The 19,032-nt window shown below is 45.1% G+C and overlaps 1 protein-coding gene across 2 annotated transcripts in view; it reads left to right on the top strand.

Moving 5' to 3' along the window:
- The window catches only part of TRPM3 (transient receptor potential cation channel subfamily M member 3), a 714,819-nt gene that overhangs the window by 452,383 nt on the left and 243,404 nt on the right, over positions 1 to 19,032 (top strand). For both annotated transcript variants that reach the window (XM_075317925.1, XM_075317917.1), the window contains exon 9: positions 18,271 to 18,343. In XM_075317925.1, the coding sequence (XP_075174040.1) occupies positions 18,271 to 18,343 (73 nt within the window). The remainder of the gene's footprint in view (positions 1 to 18,270; positions 18,344 to 19,032) is intronic.

The raw sequence follows: 19,032 nt of genomic DNA, 5'->3' as shown, positions 1-19,032 counted from the left end.
TTTGTACATACACGTCACAAACAGGTTCATAGAAATGCACACAAATCAGTCAAAACATGTGCTAAAAAATAAAAATAGAATACAGGAAAAAGTGTGAGTTCAGTCTATGGCATAAGGCCCTGTCACACACAGAGATAAATCTATCTAGACTATTGATTGTCTAGACTAACTGTTAGCGTCAGGAGAAGAGGAAGTTCTGGATTCAGAGGTCAGTGTGTTTTAGAGTTAATGTGATGGAAGGAGTTATTCTAGTAAAACTGGTGTAGTGTAAAACAAATGCCACAGAAACAGCAAGAAACCATTAAAGGGAACTTGTTGGAGCGACAGTGGTCACATTGGCAGGCAGGCAAGTTAGAGGAGACTTGTGGGAAAGAAGCCAAGAACGTAATGAGTCCAGTGTATGCCAGTGGCGTAGGAACTGGTGAAGTGAGGGCCCTGTTCAGCTGAGAACACAAGGAAGAATGATGTGCCTCCAAGAGCAGCCCTCATAAAGGATCACTGACTGTGACTGTGGGTGCAGGATACTCATCAAAACATATTGACTCATCTGTTCCGGTGCCATAGAGAAGGAGGACTGATTTAACTTTCCTGGCTGAAAGACTGTTCACAAGTAAAGTGCTGCCACTAGAAACCGAAATGATTGTGCCTCTATGTTATGGTGAAGATACTATGAAGTGCGCTGCCTGTTGTATTCTGTGCTCAAGTATTGAGCCAAGTAAAGAGTACTTCAGTATTATCAACGTGTCCGTCATCATTGTCTGGAAGTCCCACGGACTTGATGAGGGACTTCCAGTGGGTACTCAAAGTATCAGTACGAGCAAAAACACAGGTTGTAGGGCAGTTAGCACTCACTCATGGCTACTGTAGAGACACGGGGCTCAGTGGGTGCTCTCGTTTGCTAAAACCCGCCGCCTTTAGAAAGACAGCATGGCCCAGGGCTCATCCCAACTGAACGCCGGCCTCCTTAACCGTGGGCGTAACACTACTCAGACAACACAGGGTGAGGGAATCACAATAATTAGACTTTATTGGATCCCCAAACAATTAACGGCACATAATACCTAACCAGCAAAACACACATGTAACAGGCAACAGAGTCTCACCCTTCCGCTGGCTCCCCAGGGATTTAGAATGTCCTTGCCCCTGCTTCCAGGGCCACTTACTCCAATCCAGCAGCACCCCGCTTTCGGCGGGCACCCACCGAGATAGGAATAGCGCCAGATTTAGGAAGCTGTGTGAGGTCTGCAAAGTCTGTAGCCAGGTGACTGAACTGTCCCAACCTGAGTGTCCTCCTTAGGTAGTCCTGGTATGATGATACAATCATGGCAGCCGGAGTCGAAATCACTAGACTGTGGATATGGTCTCCAACCGGAACTGGAGTCCCTAGATTGAAGCCATAAGGTATCCTGATCCTCTAGTCAGCTCCTAAGAGCTTAGACTGGATCCATCAGCATCCATCAACAACCTGGTGGCTTAAAGAAGTCCTTTTTATAGCCACAGCCTACCACTTGGATACACTACGTCCTCATCGGATTGGTTGGACAAGATTGCTTCTCCCATTGGATGAATTTCAAGCTGCATGGATAATGTTCATTTAAATGGTGTGCATAGAAAGACTGAGGATATCTACATGAAGTCTGCAAGTCACAGACTCGACAATGGCTACTAAGGTAATCACATTAGCAATACACAACTACATTACAATGGTTACTGGAAGGGTCTGGAGAAACAATAGCTAAGCAAACATGAGGTAATACACAATAGAACAATATGTCTGGCTGAATGTTAAGAAACTTTAACCTATGAGAGGCATTGGGTGTCCATGTCATCACAGCTACCACCTCAGGCACATTTACACAATCAGAGGAAAAGTATAATACAAACACGTATGCTACTTCTCCTGGTTTTGGCTTACAAATGCTCAAAAGTGTGCATGTGGCTTTAGAGAGTTATTTCAACAAATCTTCCCTTATACCCTCTCTATACACCAAAGTTTAGAGCCACTAAGTAAGAAAGTTGTATGCCTCCTATGTTGGAATAGGCACCATATAATAATGCAATTTATCTTCTTATGTTGTTTCTTATTATGCAAAATACTGTGCCTCTAAGAGATCACGTGGTTTCTTGCAGAGCTTTGCTTTGACCCACATTCTTCCCTGCTGTTTATACAGACCCATTAAACAATAATGAATGCAGAATGGCAATGATCATCGTTAATTTACAATGATCATCATTAAGTTATAGTGGTCATCGCTAATTTATAATGGTCACAATGATATTATTCGAAAAAAATGTATATATTAAGAAAAGATTTTCTATGATATTCTTAACACCCAAAAGCTGTATTGATCTACTTTCTGCATTATTACCTGTGCAATTTGTACATTTTTAATACAAAGAGGAGATAAGAAACTGTTGACAAGCTTTGTCTAAATCCATGGCAAGCAATTGATTATATGTAAACTGGGGAAAATCAGTATTCTTAGTTTGATAATAGATATAGCCGCCTACTTGCAATGTTCTTAGTAGCAAATTGCTAAGGATTTTCTGGTCCTGTCTGTTACCATTTCACAATCCTTCACGAAGGTTTTACTCTACGCCTTCTGCTTCAGTGAGAATAGAAAAGATTTCAACACAATGTCTGGCAAGATCTCAAAGCTTTATTGATTAATGGCCTAGCCTCAGAATCCAATAACAGGATTCATTCTTGCATTGGGCCATGACCTTGTAACAAGGTAATGTTCATGAGAGGTAAATCACAGAATCTTACTGTCAGACACCTAGGATTTGCTACTTTTGCTGACAGATATGGGTCAAAATACATAGTGCATTAAATGTGTTATATAGTATTAGTGGTAACATTAGTTATATACAGATACGTAAATATTAGATCAATGATAGACGGATAAATAGATAGATAGGCAGATAGATAGATAGATAGATAGATAGATAGATAGAGTTGTCAATGTCACATTTATCACAGTCAATCTTAGCGCCTCCAGAATTATTTCTTGACTTCATGAATAAATATCAATGGAAATCCTGAGCTGCCATACATGCCAATGTGTGTGACTCATCGCCTAATTAGACCTTTATGTTTATTTATTAGAATAATGTATTTACATGCTATATATACAGTATGGCTGGAATATATTTAAAGGAACTTGTCATTTACAATCACCATTAATGTTCTTAGAACAGGATTCTTAGTAGAGATGCTATAAATCATTATTCATGCTTTCACCGCATGTTACTTTTGGTTCAGTTAATATATTCAGACTAATTTGTATTTTCTGCACATTTATGGTTTGACTGGAATTTTTTTAAGTATTGGTTTTTGTTATTCAATATAGTAAATTATAATAACCAGTAAAATCAGTACAGTTGCTCCTAGAGACGATCAAATCGATATTAATCAAATTTGTGCCAGCTTTTGTGAAATTCAAAGAATCTGCAATTCAATTTGCATTAATAATCCAAAAAATATCCTCTTCCATTTTACACATAGCAGAAAATTCCATTGGCCACAGAAAGACTCACATGAGCTCAGGCATGGCCCCATGGGCTTCAATATCATGCTTTGTAGCTTTCACTTCATATGGTATACCACAGCCAATCAGAAGAGAAGCTATATAGGAGCCGAGAAAGGAATAATAGCAGCCATAGTGAGAAAATATAAGATCACAGCTCACAAACAGATATCTTAAGAGAAAACCCTAAAGCACTAGACATGAACTTCAGATAGTACTGTGTTGTATTACTGCAACAGTATAGAAGATGAGTCTGTGAATAATACAGAGAAACAAGTAATAGGGAATAGAGAGCTAGAACTGCTAACAGCAGCAGATACAGACAGTGTGATTGATCAGTAATATTGCATTTTAATTATCACAATTTTTTTCTTCATTTTTAATGCGCTATAAAGCAGAGACAATACAACACAATAATCTTTGTAGAAAAAATATCAAATCTATAATCTGTTTCAGTTCAATCCAGTGTGTTTGCTTGTAACAAGTGACTTTGCTGAGTTTTTGCATTTCGTCTGCCATCCTTTTTTGCGAAGGGGGAACAATTGTTTTTTAAAAATACAAAAGAAAATTCCCCAAAGTCTATACATTACCTGGGAGTGTCTACCTCATAAAGTTTGCTTGTCATAAACCTTTTTTTTTTGTTTGCATTGCACATCTGTTTTACTAATCAACTTTTACATCCATACACATGACACCAATATGTACCCTGTTGCAGATGCTGGGTTTTTGGATGTGAATTTCTTGCTACATTATTTTTAGAAAGAGGGTTGAATTTTGTAAAACAGAAAACAAATGTAAAAAAGTACACCTTTAATTGTTTTCGGACTCTTGCTTTACTAGTTCAATTTGACTAGTACACGCCATATCTCTACTGCAGTCTTCTGCCACATTTTGCTTTCTGTACATGTACCTACCTAGCATTTTTTGTTTGGTCCTTTTTTGGCAAGTGTTGAAACATTGGGGTTGAAAAGATTATCAAAACTTAATCATAGTGATGTGTAAAACGTATGGTAAAAGAAAATGTGTCCAAGGGAATAAACTGGCTAGTATGAAGGGAAAAAAAGACCAGTATCATAGTTAACAATGTTAATTTTCTTCAATAAATCTTGGAATAATAATAATAATAATAATTTCCACAATTGGATGTGTTTAAAAAATGTTCCTGTGTTGAATAATCATATATATGTGTCCCTGCTATGTACTGTGTAATGGCCATGTCTGACCATACAGGGACATGGGGAGAAAGTAATAAAGTACAGACATTACAGCATGGGATCGCAAATTATTTTTTATCTTTATCATTCTTATCTTTCTTTGAGGTAAAACATTTTTTTAAAAAAAGCAGGAAAATCTTTTACCTCACAAAATGAATCAGCTGTGATCTGTTGCTGTAATGTCTTTATACTCTTTCGCTTCCTCCCCTGCCCAGGAGATGTGGCATGATCAGACCATGTCACTGTACGGTCAGACACGGCCATTACACAGTACATAGCAGGGGCACATACTGTATATTGGATTATCTCAGCACAGGAGCTGTGGTATGATCAGACCATGTCCCTGTAAGGTCTGACACGGCCATTACACAATACATAGCAGGGACACATACTGTATATAGGATTATCTCAGCACAGGAGCTGTGGTATGATCAGACCATGTTCCTGTAAGGTCAGACACGGCCATTACACAGTACATAGCAGGGGCATATTTAAAAGATTATTTTAGCACAGGAACATTTTTTTTTAAAGTCATTCAGTTATAGAAATAATTATTATTACAAGATGTTTTGATTAAAATAAAGAAAAAAAATAACTTTGTTGCTGGGGAAAACCCCTTTAAGATGTGGAAGTTGCTAACAGCAGCAATGCAACAACCACAGCAACAGCTGTCTGAGCAGTAGTACCACCAAACGCAGGTCACAGTGTTTTGCATAAAACCATCTGCCTGATCATAAATGACAGAGATAATTTTTGGACCATTTTTTTAATTTCAAAAACATGAAAAGTTTAAAGTTTTAAAAGTTTTTAAATTTTAAATGGGCAGTTTGCCACTACACGGTTGCCATCCGTTTCTATGGTAAGGTTTCTTTATATTACCAAGGTTATCTTTGTGCTAAAAAGCCTTACATGAGTTGGATACAGTTCCAGGACACCTTAGTGTTGCAGATCTCTTCAGAGCAATTGGAGGTTTTGCAGTATTGTTATTGATATCAAATCAGTTTGCAGCCAATACATTTTTTTTAATTCTTCAAATCTGGTGAATTTGAATTTCAAAATATTCATTCATCTTTATTTGCATCTTCTTCAATAAAAGGAATGTCTGCAGATTTCCAAAGGCTCATGCACTGGTGTACTAAAATATGTTCACATAAATATTGCTGCAGAAATGTCTGTGGCTTTCTACCCTGTATGATCATACCCATATGGGCTCTAAACGACACCTAAAATAGTGTATATACTGTATGTCTCATGTTTCAAACATATTGAATAACACAATTGGGCTAAAATCATACATGCAGTTCTTATGTCAGTTTTTTAATGCTACTCACAGGAGTAAATCCAAAAAAGAGAGAAGCATAGGCGGGAAGGATAGTTCTTCTATTTTTATAACCACTAGAGTATTGGGTTCCAAAACCTGTTCCAAAAACTGCAAATAGACTCAAGTGTGAAGAATTTGTGGTATGCTCCATCAGGCAATCTATTAATTAATACAGAGGCCCCCCCTTAGGCATCAGTGTCTGGGTAGAGCTGTTGCAAATCAATTTGCAGGACTCAGTCCAGCAGCTATGTTAGTGATCTGTGGCTGCTGGATGGGAGCCGTGAGGACTACTTCGTACCTCATAGCATCCACTGCTTTTGTTTTGATTAGTGCAGGTGAAAAGTGGTGCGGGACAGTAGTCATGGTGAGAGCTTCACTGCTTCGCTCACTCCGACACGCTACAGACAAGGGTGGACAAGTGGGTGGGGAGGCATTACCTGGCCGCAGTGGTACTTTTTGGTCATAAGCTAGCTTCTCATCATCTGGTTCACTCTGTGCGGTTCTGCATTCAGGGTTATTAAAGACCAGTCCACAATGGTTGAAAACTGCGCATAGTTTCCTTGTAACAGATTTCAAACACCGTTTCACTTTGCTTGCAACTGGTTTCACACTGGGCTTCTTACAGGGCATTAACATCTTAACACAGACCGCCTCTTCTGTTACAGCTACAGACAAGTTCACATCGGTTACCAAGAAGGATGGGGGTTTGATGCTTTGCTATCCCTTGAATATCCAACCACACAGGTCCATGGGTATCGCTGTAGTTGGACTACCCTGCACAGCTATGCTACTACTTTAGGGTCACACCTTGAGTCTAACTTCCAGTCTCAGTGACCATCAGTCAACACTGACTCCACCACTGTCCACACTGTTCACAATTACCTACATGATGGGGGGCACTCTCTTGTTCCTCAATTCACCTCAATGGAGCTTTAAAGCTGTAATCTATCTTCAGTCACCTTTATTTAGTCCTGTACATTGTTTTTGCCTGTTCCTCTCTCCACATGACACTCTCCACTCTATTATATTGCCTCTCTTCTTCACTTCAGTATAACCGCTCTAATATAGGAACTACTCAACCTTATATCCCCTTCACTGTGGGCCCACTTCTTCTAGTTAACCCTCTCATCCCTGCATCTATACCTGAGGCCTAAGCTTCCTCTCACAACTAGGGAACCCAGGACTTGTGACACACTGTGTGCAGAATTATTAGACAAATTAGTATTTTGATCCCATGATACTTTTTATACATGTTATCCTACTCCAAGCTGTATAGGCTTGAGAGCCAACTACCAATTAAGTAAATCAGGTGATGTGCATCTCTGTAATGAGGAGGGGTGTGGTGTAATGACATCAACACCCTATATAAGGTGTGCTTAATTATTAGGCAACTTCCTTTCCTTTAGCAAAATGGGTCAGAAGAGAGATTTGGCGGGCTATGAAAAGTCCAAAATTGTGAGATGTCTTGCATAGGGATGCAGCAGTCTTGAAATTGCCAAACTTTTGAAGCGTGATCACCGAACAATCACGTGTTTCATGGCAAATAGCTGACAGGTTCGCAAGAAGTGTGTTGGGCAAAAAAGGCACAAAATAACTGCCCGTGAATTGAGGAAAATCAAGTGTGAACCTGCCAAGATGCCATTTGCTACCAGTTTGGCCATATTTCGAGCTGCCACCTTACTGGAGTATCAAAAACCACAAGGTGTGCCATACTTAGGGACATGGCCAAGGTAAGGAAGGCTGAAAAACAACCACCTTTGATCAAGAAACATAAGATAAAACATCAAGACTGGGCCAAGAAATATCTTAAGACTGATTTTTCAAAGGTTTTATGGACTGATGAAATGAGAGTGACTCTTTATGGACCAGATGGATGGGCCAGAGGCTGGATCAGTAAAGGGCAGAGAGCTCCACTCCTACTCAGATGCTAGCAAGGTGGAGGAGGGGTACTGGAATGGGCTGGTATCATCAAAAATGAACTTGTGGGACCTTTTCGGGTTGAGGATGGAGTGGAGCTCAACTCCCAGACCTACTGCCAGTTTCTGGAAGACAACTTCTTCAAGCAGTGGTATGGGAAGAAGTCTGTATCGTTCAAGAAAAATATGATTTTCATGCAGGACAATGCTCCATCCCATGCATCCAACTACTCCACAGCGTGGCTGGCCAGTAAAGATCTAAAAGATGAAAAAATAATGACATGGCCCCCTTGTTCACCTGATCTAAATCCCATAGAGAACCTGTGGTCCCTCATAAAATGTGAGATCTACAGGGAGGGAAAACAGTACACCTCTTGGAACAGTGTCTGGGAGGCTGTGGTGGCTGCTGCAGGCAATGTTGATCATAAACAGATCAAGCAACTGACAGAATCTATGAATGGTAGGCTGTTGAGTCTCATCATAAAGAAAGGTAGCTATATTGGTCACTAATTTTTTGGCTTTTGTTTTTGCATGTCAGAAATGTTTCTTTCTAAATTTTGTGCAGTTATATTGGTTTGAAAATAAACAAGTGAGATGGGAATATATTTGGTTTTAATTAAGTTGCCTAATAATTCTGCACAGTAATAGTTACCTGCACAAACAGATATCCTCCCAAGATAGCCAAATCAAAAAAAAAAAACACTCCAACTTCCAAAAATATTAAGCTTTGATATTTATGAGTCTTTTGGGATGATTGAGAACATAGTTGTTGATCAATAATAAAAAAAATCCTCTAAAATACAACTTGCCTAATAATTCTGCACACGGTGTAGTAGTGGCTGGTAGCACTGTGCCCGCAGACGCTTACAGGGAATTTAAACATCCTACTGCTACTACACATTATACACTCTTATGCAAACAATGGCGTCCTCATGGGGTTGCAAGTCACAGTGCACTCTCCTCGACAGGGGCGTACCGTCCATTATGGCAGCCCATGCAGCTACTATGGAGCCTATGACACAGAAAAACCCTCTGTTTAATTGCATTTGACTCATCCATCCCCTCATCACAAATTCAACACTATCTGTATCCATGGAATGCAAATACAATTGACAACAATCAGTACCTGTGAAGCCCCACAGGTGTTGTGTCGGTGCATTACCTTCAGGGACTCCACTCAGCTGTCTGGATCTTGTCACCGGTAGGAAATCTTCTATTTGTCGTGACGCCACTCTCAGTATTGCGGTCAGTGGGGACCGCCACTGCAGGTTGAGGGACGCCTGGGGCTGATGGTGAGTGCAGTTAGTTGGAATTGCCTCCTGAGAGTGAGGCAAGCCCCAGGACCCTGTGTAGGTGCGTAGAACCACAAGGCGCAGAATAACTCCACACACGCAGAATGTCTTTCAGGGGTTTTACTCACTTCAGATGGCAGGGTGAGTAACCCGGGCGTAGCTGGGATGAACCAGGCTGGAACCAGGTATCCTTCAGGCTGACTTCTGATGGTGACTACCAACTCGCCTTCCTTAGCCCTTGGTGGTTTGGGGTAACCCCGACTTTTAGTCCCTATGGGGGTCACCCAGGGAAGTTGCTGAAGCCTCTCTCCCCTTCGTTTGCCGTTTGCTTGTTGCCTGGGCCAGATCACTCCAGCTGCTTGCCTCCTGTGAACTATGGGCCCTAACTGTGGCTACGTGGCTGCGGCTTTTAGGTGTTGTGGTGTGGGCTTTGAGGGCCCCACACCGGCAGGTTTAGCAGGGAAAGGTGGATCTATCCCCGCTCCGGGATCTGCCGCCCGTTTGGGCCTGGTTCTCCCTAGCAGTCTCCTTACTTCCCACTCTGTGCTCTCTCTCTAGCTGGAGATGGGTTTCGGGTAGCACTCCTAGGTGACCGTTCTCCCCCGTCGGTAGCCACTGCGCGGACGCTGTCAGACTGCAACAGCCCCGGGGTCTGCTCCTCTCTGAGCTCCCTGGACTCTGCACTGAGCCGGCTCACTGCTCCTCCTCCCCTGTTCTTGCCTACGCCACCTAGCAACCAGGCTCTCTTACCACACCCCTTGAGAGGAGATGGAGGCTTTTGGCCCCCTCCACTATTCCAGTGGAGGTGAAGGCTTTTCCCCCTCCTGGGATCCCCAGGGGTCCTCTCAAAGGTACATGTGTGAGACCTGATCACTATGCGCCTGTGTAGTCACACCTCGGTCAGCCTTCTGGATTACCTGTTTGTACTGTCCCCAGCATGGGTGCAGTACTCAGTGGTGCCTGACCAGGTCAGGGGCGCCACATTCCCCCTTAGTTATCACCAGCACGTCCTCGAGCTGCAAGACAACATTTTAAAATGCATAAAACATTAAAACATGTAAAACATTTAAAAGCACCAGGTACCATACATCACCACCCTCCACCCACAAGTCCGTTAACCCACCCAAAACCCTTTCACGTTGGCCGCGCCTTCAGCCACTTCTGGCAGGATGTAGAGGCGGCTTTTATGGGCTGGTGGTTTTCAGGGCATACCTGGCCTGGTGGAGCCGCGCCTTCAGCCTCTTCTGGCAGGATGTAGAGGCGGCCTCCACAGTTGGTGCTGACCAGATACCCTCTTTGTGGTGGAGAGCCAGGCCCCATAAACAGGCATGCCCTCTGGTTGCAGGTAAGCCAAGGCCCTATATACGGACGTGCTCCCTGGTTGCAGACGAGCCAAGCCCATAAACAGGCTGACTCTGGTGGTGGTGGTGCCCTCTGGTGTAACTATTTACACTGCGAGAGTTTGTGGCTATAGCCAGTTCATAGCCTTAAGGTTTATTTCTCACATGAGTTTATGTGGGCACATACTTGAACTTGTAAAACGTTGCAAAAACTTCAAAACTGGTAACTTGCTTTACTTCTTATGTTATTTACATGGATTCCTCCTCACCAGGGCTTGGGCCTGTAGGGCTGCGGCACCTGTTGCTTCCTTGACCTTTTTCTTCATCTGTAGTGGTCTCGTCAGTAGGTCCTTTGTCTTTTCTTTCTTTATTGCTGTCTTTCCTTTCTTCTTCCTTAGGACATGGTGCTACATCTAGCGCGTACCACCCTCTTTCTCCTTGATGCATGGTAAATTGTACGGAGTCTCCCATTCTTAGGTTTCTTCCAGGATGTCCTCTGGGCAGGTGGGCTCTGACGTCTCTTCTATTGACGAAGATACCTTCCTTTATACCAGGTGCAACGATGAATCCGTATCCTGACTTCAGGCTAAAGTCTTCCACAACTCCTCTGCAAAGGGGTCCTCTGACCTGTGCCTTGGCTCTTCTCAGGAACCGTTTTTCTTCTAGGTCTCTGGCCGTGACTTCTCTCTGCTCTGGGGATGGCGGTGCAGGGGAAAACTGGGTTCTGCTACGGCGCCGTGTCTTGCGGGCTGGGTTCTGCGAGGTGCAGCTTACAAGCTCCCAGGTGAGGCTTTGGGGCAGATCTTCCTCAGCAGACGGTGCCAGGTCCTCTTCATCCCAGCGGGAATATGGCAACATCTCCGGCTCTGGGCATGGATCCACTGCTGGTATCTCCGGGGTCAGCGCCTCAGCTTCCTGGCCTCCTCTCCCCCTTAGTTCTTCTGAGCACTCCTTTGGTGGCAGTGCTGGGGATGGACTTTCTTCAGCAGGCCCAGGCGGGGGACTCTTTGGCGTGGTTGCTGCAGGGGTTGCCGGAATCCTCTTGGGGGTGTGCGGAGGGAGCATGTACTGATCCACCATTTCCTGTGGGAACTTGGCCTCCAGGTCAGCCTTCAGCTGCCAGTATGCGGGGTCCTCCCCCAGCATAGACTTCCTAGCAGGGACCTCCTTGGACTGGGGAGCGGTGTCTGCTCTGGCCTTGCAGGCCGGGGAAAATGGTGATGCAATCTCTTGGCGGGCCGCGCCTGGCATGGCGGCGGCCTGGTCTTGGCGGGCCGCGCCCTGTATGGCGGCGGCCTGGTCTTGGCGGGCCGCGCCCTGAAAGGCGGCGGCCTGGTCTTGGCGGGCCGTGCCCTGTATGGCGGCGGCCTGGATCGGCGTCGCAGCTGCGATGGGATCTGTGCAGGCTGGGCTGGGCGTCGCTGCAGCGATCGGAGCTTGGCGGGCCGCACCGGACGTGGCTGCGGCCTGGTTCAGCACCTCACTTGCAGCGCGGACGAGCGTTGCTGCTGCGGTGGGGTCTCGGCGGGCCGGGCCTAGCATGGCGGCGGCCTGGGTCAGCGTCACACCCGCAGCGCGGATGAGGGTCGCGGTGGCAGCCGGTTCTTTGCGGGCCGGGCAGGGCATCGCTGCAGGGACCGGGTCTTGGTGGGCCGAGCAGGGCATCGCTGCGGCGGCCGGGGCTTGGCGGGCCGCACCTGGCATGGTTGCGGCCTGGCTTAGCGTCGCCGCGCCGGGCGCCTCTTCAGGGACTGCGGGCGTGGCAGCAGGGGTCGGGGCACTCGCGCCGGCAGGGGCATCACTGGACTCACCCATCGGTAGCAGCATCGGGGTCTGAGTCGTCACCGCCCGATCTGGCACTCGGTGCGCGGCTCTCTCCTCGTAGGCCCGAACCGCCGCGGTCATCCACAGAAACTCCGTCCGTCCCTCTCTAATCAGCCTTCCGACCCTGGCTTCCAGTTGATCGCAGAACTCAGCAAGCTCCCGACACCACCAGGCAGCGGAGCCTGGCTCTGGGTCTCTGCACTCAGACGCCATTTTCTCTAACAGCAAGCTGCTGGCTTCTTTTCCGTTCCGCCGTCTCTGGACGCTTCCGCTCCCTTCACAAGCGAGGTCAGAACTCTCCAGGGGATCTCTGGGTAGCCACACCTCTTCATGGGCGGTAACTTCTCCCAGCGCGGGCTGCTGTTGTTTTTCAGCGCGCTTTTCATGGTGGCAATATGGCGGCGCTTCCAATTTTTCGAGCGGACCGCCCAGGCACACGGTCACCTGTCTGAACAGGTCTAGTCCTTATCCTGTTCGTGACGCCAGATATGAAGCCCCACAGGTGTTGTGTCGGTGCATTACCTTCAGGGACTCCACTCAGCTGGATCTTGGTCACAGGTAGGAGATCTTCTTCTTGTCGTGACGCCACTCTCAGTATTGCGGTCAGTGGGGACCGCCACTGCAGGTTGAGGGACGCCTGGGGCTGATGGTGAGTGCAGTTAGTTGGAATAGCCTCCTGAGAGTGAGGCAAGCCCCAGGGCCCTGTGTAGGTGCGTAGAACCACAAGGCGCAGAATAACTCCACACACGCAGAATGTCTTTCAGGGGTTTTACTCACTTCAGATGGCAGGGTGAGTAACCCGGGCGTAGCTGGGATGAACCAGGCTGGAACCAGGTATCCTTCAGGCTGACTTCTGATGGTGACTACCAACTCGCCTTCCTTAGCCCTTGGTGGTTTGGGGTAACCCCGACTTTTAGTCCCTATGGGGGTCACCCAGGGAAGTTGCTGAAGCCTCTCTCCCCTTCGTTTGCCGTTTGCTTGTTGCCTGGGCCAGATCACTCCAGCTGCTTGCCTCCTGTGAACTATGGGCCCTAACTGTGGCTACGTGGCTGCGGCTTTTAGGTGTTGTGGTGTGGGCTTTGAGGGCCCCACACCGGCAGGTTTAGCAGGGAAAGGTGGATCTATCCCCGCTCCGGGATCTGCCGCCCGTTTGGGCCTGGTTCTCCCTAGCAGTCTCCTTACTTCCCACTCTGTGCTCTCTCTCTAGCTGGAGATGGGTTTCGGGTAGCACTCCTAGGTGACCGTTCTCCCCCGTCGGTAGCCACTGTGCGGACGCTGTCAGACTGCAACAGCCCCGGGGTCTGCTCCTCTCTGAGCTCCCTGGACTCTGCACTGAGCCGGCTCACTGCTCCTCCTCCCCTGTTCTTGCCTACGCCACCTAGCAACCAGGCTCTCTTACCACACCCCTTGAGAGGAGATGGAGGCTTTTGGCCCCCTCCACTATTCCAGTGGAGGTGAAGGCTTTTCCCCCTCCTGGGATCCCCAGGGGTCCTCTCAAAGGTACATGTGTGAGACCTGATCACTATGCGCCTGTGTAGTCACACCTCGGTCAGCCTTCTGGATTACCTGTTTGTACTGTCCCCAGCATGGGTGCAGTACTCAGTGGTGCCTGACCAGGTCAGGGGCGCCACAGACCAATCAGGACTCGGGACCACCAGGGTATTCTCCGGCGGTCATGAAGTCAAGAGAAAGAATTACCTCTGTAAAAACAGCACATGACACTGTGCTATTGCTGCACTATGTCCGGCTGTACAGAGGACGCCCCAGTCTATGCTGTGTTAGAGCAAATGAAGAGGCTTTCTACCAGTTCCGTCTTCAGCACAGCAGGGAGACTGCTCTACAATATACCCACGACTGGCTCTACCTCCTTTGATGTATAAATTACTTCTGAGCTTCTGCCCTGCAATAACAGGAAGAGAGCTCAGCAGTTTGCACCTTAGGCTATATGGACACGCTGTGTTTTTTTTACATGTTTTGGGCACATTTTTTGGTTCAGTTTTGTTGTCAGAACTTTCTGACTTTTGACTTCGCAGCAAAGTCTATGAGAAGTCAGATTTGCTGTGTGCACGTTGCAGTTTATTTGTCAGCAGTTTTTTTTACAAAATTTCGTGACAAAAAAGAACCAGCATGTTCATTCTTCTTGCATTTTGTCAACTTTTGTCACCCATTGAAATCAATGAGGGGAAGATAAACGCATGACAAAACGCATTTTTTAAAAATGTTTGCATTTTACATGCGTTTTACCCACGGTTTTATCAAGAAAAGTGAACTTAGTTAAAAAATGACAAAATCAATGCTGGAGTGATTTTGGGGTGTCGGTGTCTCTCTCTCTGTCTCTCTTTCTCCAAGTGCTTCATACTCACTGATCACTCGCTTGGCATGTTGCGGCTGTCACACTGCAACCAATCACAGCTGCCGGTGGGCGGGTCTATATCATACAGGAAAATAAATAATTAAAAAAAAACAGCGTGTGGTCCCTCCAATTTTGATACCCAGCCAAGATGAAGCCTCACAGCCAAGGGCTGGTATTCCCAGGCTGGAGAGACCCACAATATTTGGAAAACCCCAGCCTAAAAATATCAGCCAGCAGCAGCTCGGAATTGCCGCATCCATTAGATGCGACAGTCACGGGACTTTACCCGGCTCATCCCATTTGCCCTGATGCAGTGAAAATCGGGGTAATAAGGAGTTAATGGCAGCCCATAGCGGCCATTAAGTCCTAGGTTAGTGATGGCAGGTGTCTATGAGACACCCCCATCAATAATCTGTAAGTGAAAGTAAATAAACACAAACACTCAAAAAATCCTTTATTTGAAATAAAAAACAAAAAAGCACTCTCTTTCACCACTTTATTAATCCCCCAAACACCCCTCCAATCCGACGTAATCCACACAAGGTCCCACGATGCTTCCAGCACTGTTACATCTGATGCTCACAGCGAGCGCAATAGAACAAGACTGCCCACTGTGAGCTCCACACAGAAACTGAAGTGAGTTGCGCTATCAGCGGTGATGTCACTCAGGTTAACGACAGCCACAGCTGGAGTCCTTCACCTGTGTGAATCCTCCACCTGTGAGTGCAAATCAGGCCACGACTTTAGTGAGCCGCAGGTGGAGCAGTCACCTGAGTGACGTCGCCGCTGATGGCGTGACTCACTTCAGTAGCAGCCTGAACCTCACAGCGGTAAACTCATGACGTCACTGCTGCGACACACGACGTACTGCGGGGCTCGTAGCTGTGACATCAGGGGTTCATCCGAGTTCATTCTGATCTCTACAGTTCTGTCTGCACTCACAGCTGGCAATTATGTTCTATGATGCTCGCTGTTACAGGACAGAGATGTAGCAGAGCTAAATCATCATGGGACCTCATCTGAATTACTTCGGACCTGGAGAGGTGTTTGGGGGTTAATGAAGTGGTGAAAAAGGGGGCTTTTTATTTTCTTTCAAATAAAGGATTTTTTTTCTGTTTGTTGTTCACTTTCACTTACAGGTTAGTGATGTGGGGTGAGTTTTAGAGGCCTGACATCACAAACCTAGGGCTAAATGGCAGCTATGGGCTGCCATTAACTCCTTATTAACCCGATTGCTAACACACCAGGGCACTTGGGAAGAGCTGAATCCAGGGTCAGAATTGGTGCATCTTATGGATGTGCTACTTCAAGGGTGGCTTTGGGCTGCTATTGTTATGCTGGAAAGGGCCAAATAACGATGGCCCTTGCCACCCTAATAATATCAGCCCCCAGTTGTCTGCTGTACCTTGGTTGGAAAAATGGTGGGGGACCCCACGTTATTTTTGTTTCCTTTAAACCATTTAAATTACAAAAAAAGCGTGGGATCCCCTCTATTTTTCATAAGAAGGCATGGAACAGCAGACAGCTGAGGGTTGCAGCCTGCAGCTGCTGCTGTTACTGCGCTGGATATTAACTATGGGGGGACACTTCATTTTTTTTACCCCCAAAAAATTTAAAAAACAACTGGCCAAGCTGGCTATCGCTCTATCAAGCTATTCTGTTATTTCTTTCTGCTTACTCTGTATGTTCTACAGTATCTATTCTATATGTTCTATCTATCTATCTAGCTATCTATCTAGCTATCTGTCTGTCTATTATCTATCTATTATCTATTATATATCTATTATCTATCTATCTATTTTTTCTATCTAGCCATCTATTCTAGCTATCTATCAATTATCCTATCCTATCATATTTTGTTTCTCCTTTAAAAAACGGCTCTGAGAATCAATGTCACTGGTGGGTCTTATGTACCGCAGTCTGGCAATGAATACAATAGTGGACTAGGGATCTGTCAGATCTCTTCTCCACCATTCAGCTTGTCCATATGAGTCTCCTACATCACGGAGCGTCAGTCCACATGTTGCATCTGGCAATGCAGTGCAAAGGGGAACATGGCCAGGCAAGTGATAGTATCCTTTCTTTTATCAGCAAGTACTTAAAAGCACTATCACACTATGTGGTAGTGGGAACCGTAATGGGAGCATTCATACTTTGTGTGTTTGTGTGTGTGTGTGTGTGTGTGTGTGTGTGTGTGAATTGTACTGGTGGTGCCATTACACTGTGCAAGGTAATATGGATGTCTCATATTGTGTCGGGGTCTCATTTTGTTTGGCCGTATTTACTGTAGGGACATCATACTGTTTTGGGGACATGGGTCATCATACTGTGCGTGTGAGGGAATTCACTGTTGAGTGAGTGTATCAGCAGTGTGTTATATGCATTTTTGGAGGCATTATACTCTGTGGGGCCTTGAAAGGAGTATTGTAGTGGGAAAGAACAGTAAGGGGCTTCAAGAGGAGTAAAATTACTGTGTGTGTGCTAAAATACATGTCCCACTCCATGTTTTTAAATTTATGAGGCATGCTAGTCTGTGACTCCTCCTACGCTCTTCTCCATCAAGATGGAAGGGATAGCCCATTTAGGACTTTTACTATGGGACCCCATGATTTTTATGTATGCCCCTGATTAGGCTTCAAGGCGCAATGTCACGTCACATTCACTCTACACCAATGGCATCACAACAGGCTACGAAATCACAACAGGAGCTAGAGATGCTGTTAGCTAAGAGGCAGTTCTTAGGGTTTCCATTAAGCAGCCACAGATGACTGATGTGGCCACTGAACCAGGTCTTGTGAATTGATTTTCACCCACTTTAGATCTGGGACGAACAGAAATCTTTGTTTCACTGATAGTAAACGTCTTAAAAGGTTTTATAGGGTTCTTAAGTTAGCGTCAACCATCAGGCTTACTTTGTTTTTTGTTATTATTATTATTATTATTATTACTTATTATTATAGCGCCATTTATTCCATGGCGCTTTACAAGTAAAAGAGGGTATACGTACAACAATCATTAACAGTACAAAACAGACTAGTATAGGAAGAGAGAGGACTCTGCCCGCGAGGGCTCACAGTCTACAGGGAATGGGTGATGGTACAATAGGTGGGGACAGAGCTGGTTGCGCAGTGGTGTACTGGACTGAGGGCTATTGTAGGTTGTAGGCTTGTTGAAAGAGATGGGTCTTGAGGTTCCTCTTGAAGCTTTCCACAGTAGGGGAGAATCTGATGTGCTGAGGTAGAGCGCTTAGTACATGCTGCTTAGTACATGATGCTTAATACATATACATGTAAAATCTGAGTGATACTATGATCATAAATGCCCGAAAAAACAGTGACAGAGCCTAATCAATAAAACATCAATATAATTGTAATTCTGCAATGTGGTTTTAGATATCAGTAAATCAATTACAATATATCATCTAATCATTGATCTTACCTCAAAAACAGTAATCCAACCCTTCATTTCCTTACCTTTCAGATTACAGTATTCCGGATGGGATCAGAAGGTCATCAAGATATTGATTTAGCAATCTTGACAGCTCTGCTAAAAGGTGATTATAAAACATCAAGAGAAGTATTAAAAAATACTTCAACAAATCTTCAAAGACATATATACCCTGCAGACATTTATCTGTATTATCCTAATGCATTCATTGCTGACATGATAATATTTAGAGCAGTGGTCTGTATCCTATGACTTTCCAGCTGTTATTATATTGTCAGTGCCAGGATGTCCGGACAATGTGCTTCTATCATGACATGTTCATTGAAAAGGAGACCATGAGCAATAAATGCTGAAAATTAGACACTGTTTATTTTTACAACTATTTTTCAAAGTGCAAAAGGTAAACATTAGAATATACATATTACCCAACACATAATAAAAAGAAGATGGGAAATGGAGATAATACGATAGATTCAAGTATAAATCAGCAGTAAGCAAAAAACTAGTACAGTGCTAATCAACCTCAATATGTCAATGAATTTGAACAGTACATGGTCTCACAAGATTATTATGCACCCAGTGGTAAAAAGAAAAATTCCTTTACAAAGAAGTAAAAGTAGAATGGGACCAGAGGCACATCCAAAACGATGTAAGAAGTAAGGAAGGGTTAAGAAGCACTGGTAAAAGCTATACAATTGAATGCTTAAAGTGACATTACCGTATTCAAGGGGTGGAGAAACGCCCAATGTACGTTACGCGGCCTTTGGCGTAAATCCAGCCGCTTCATCAGAGGAG

This window comes from Anomaloglossus baeobatrachus, chromosome 1 (genome assembly GCF_048569485.1).
Source record: "Anomaloglossus baeobatrachus isolate aAnoBae1 chromosome 1, aAnoBae1.hap1, whole genome shotgun sequence".
NCBI lineage: Eukaryota > Metazoa > Chordata > Amphibia > Anura > Aromobatidae > Anomaloglossus > Anomaloglossus baeobatrachus.
Note: the sequence above shows the minus strand (reverse complement) of the source record. Positions and strands in the feature narration are given on the sequence as shown.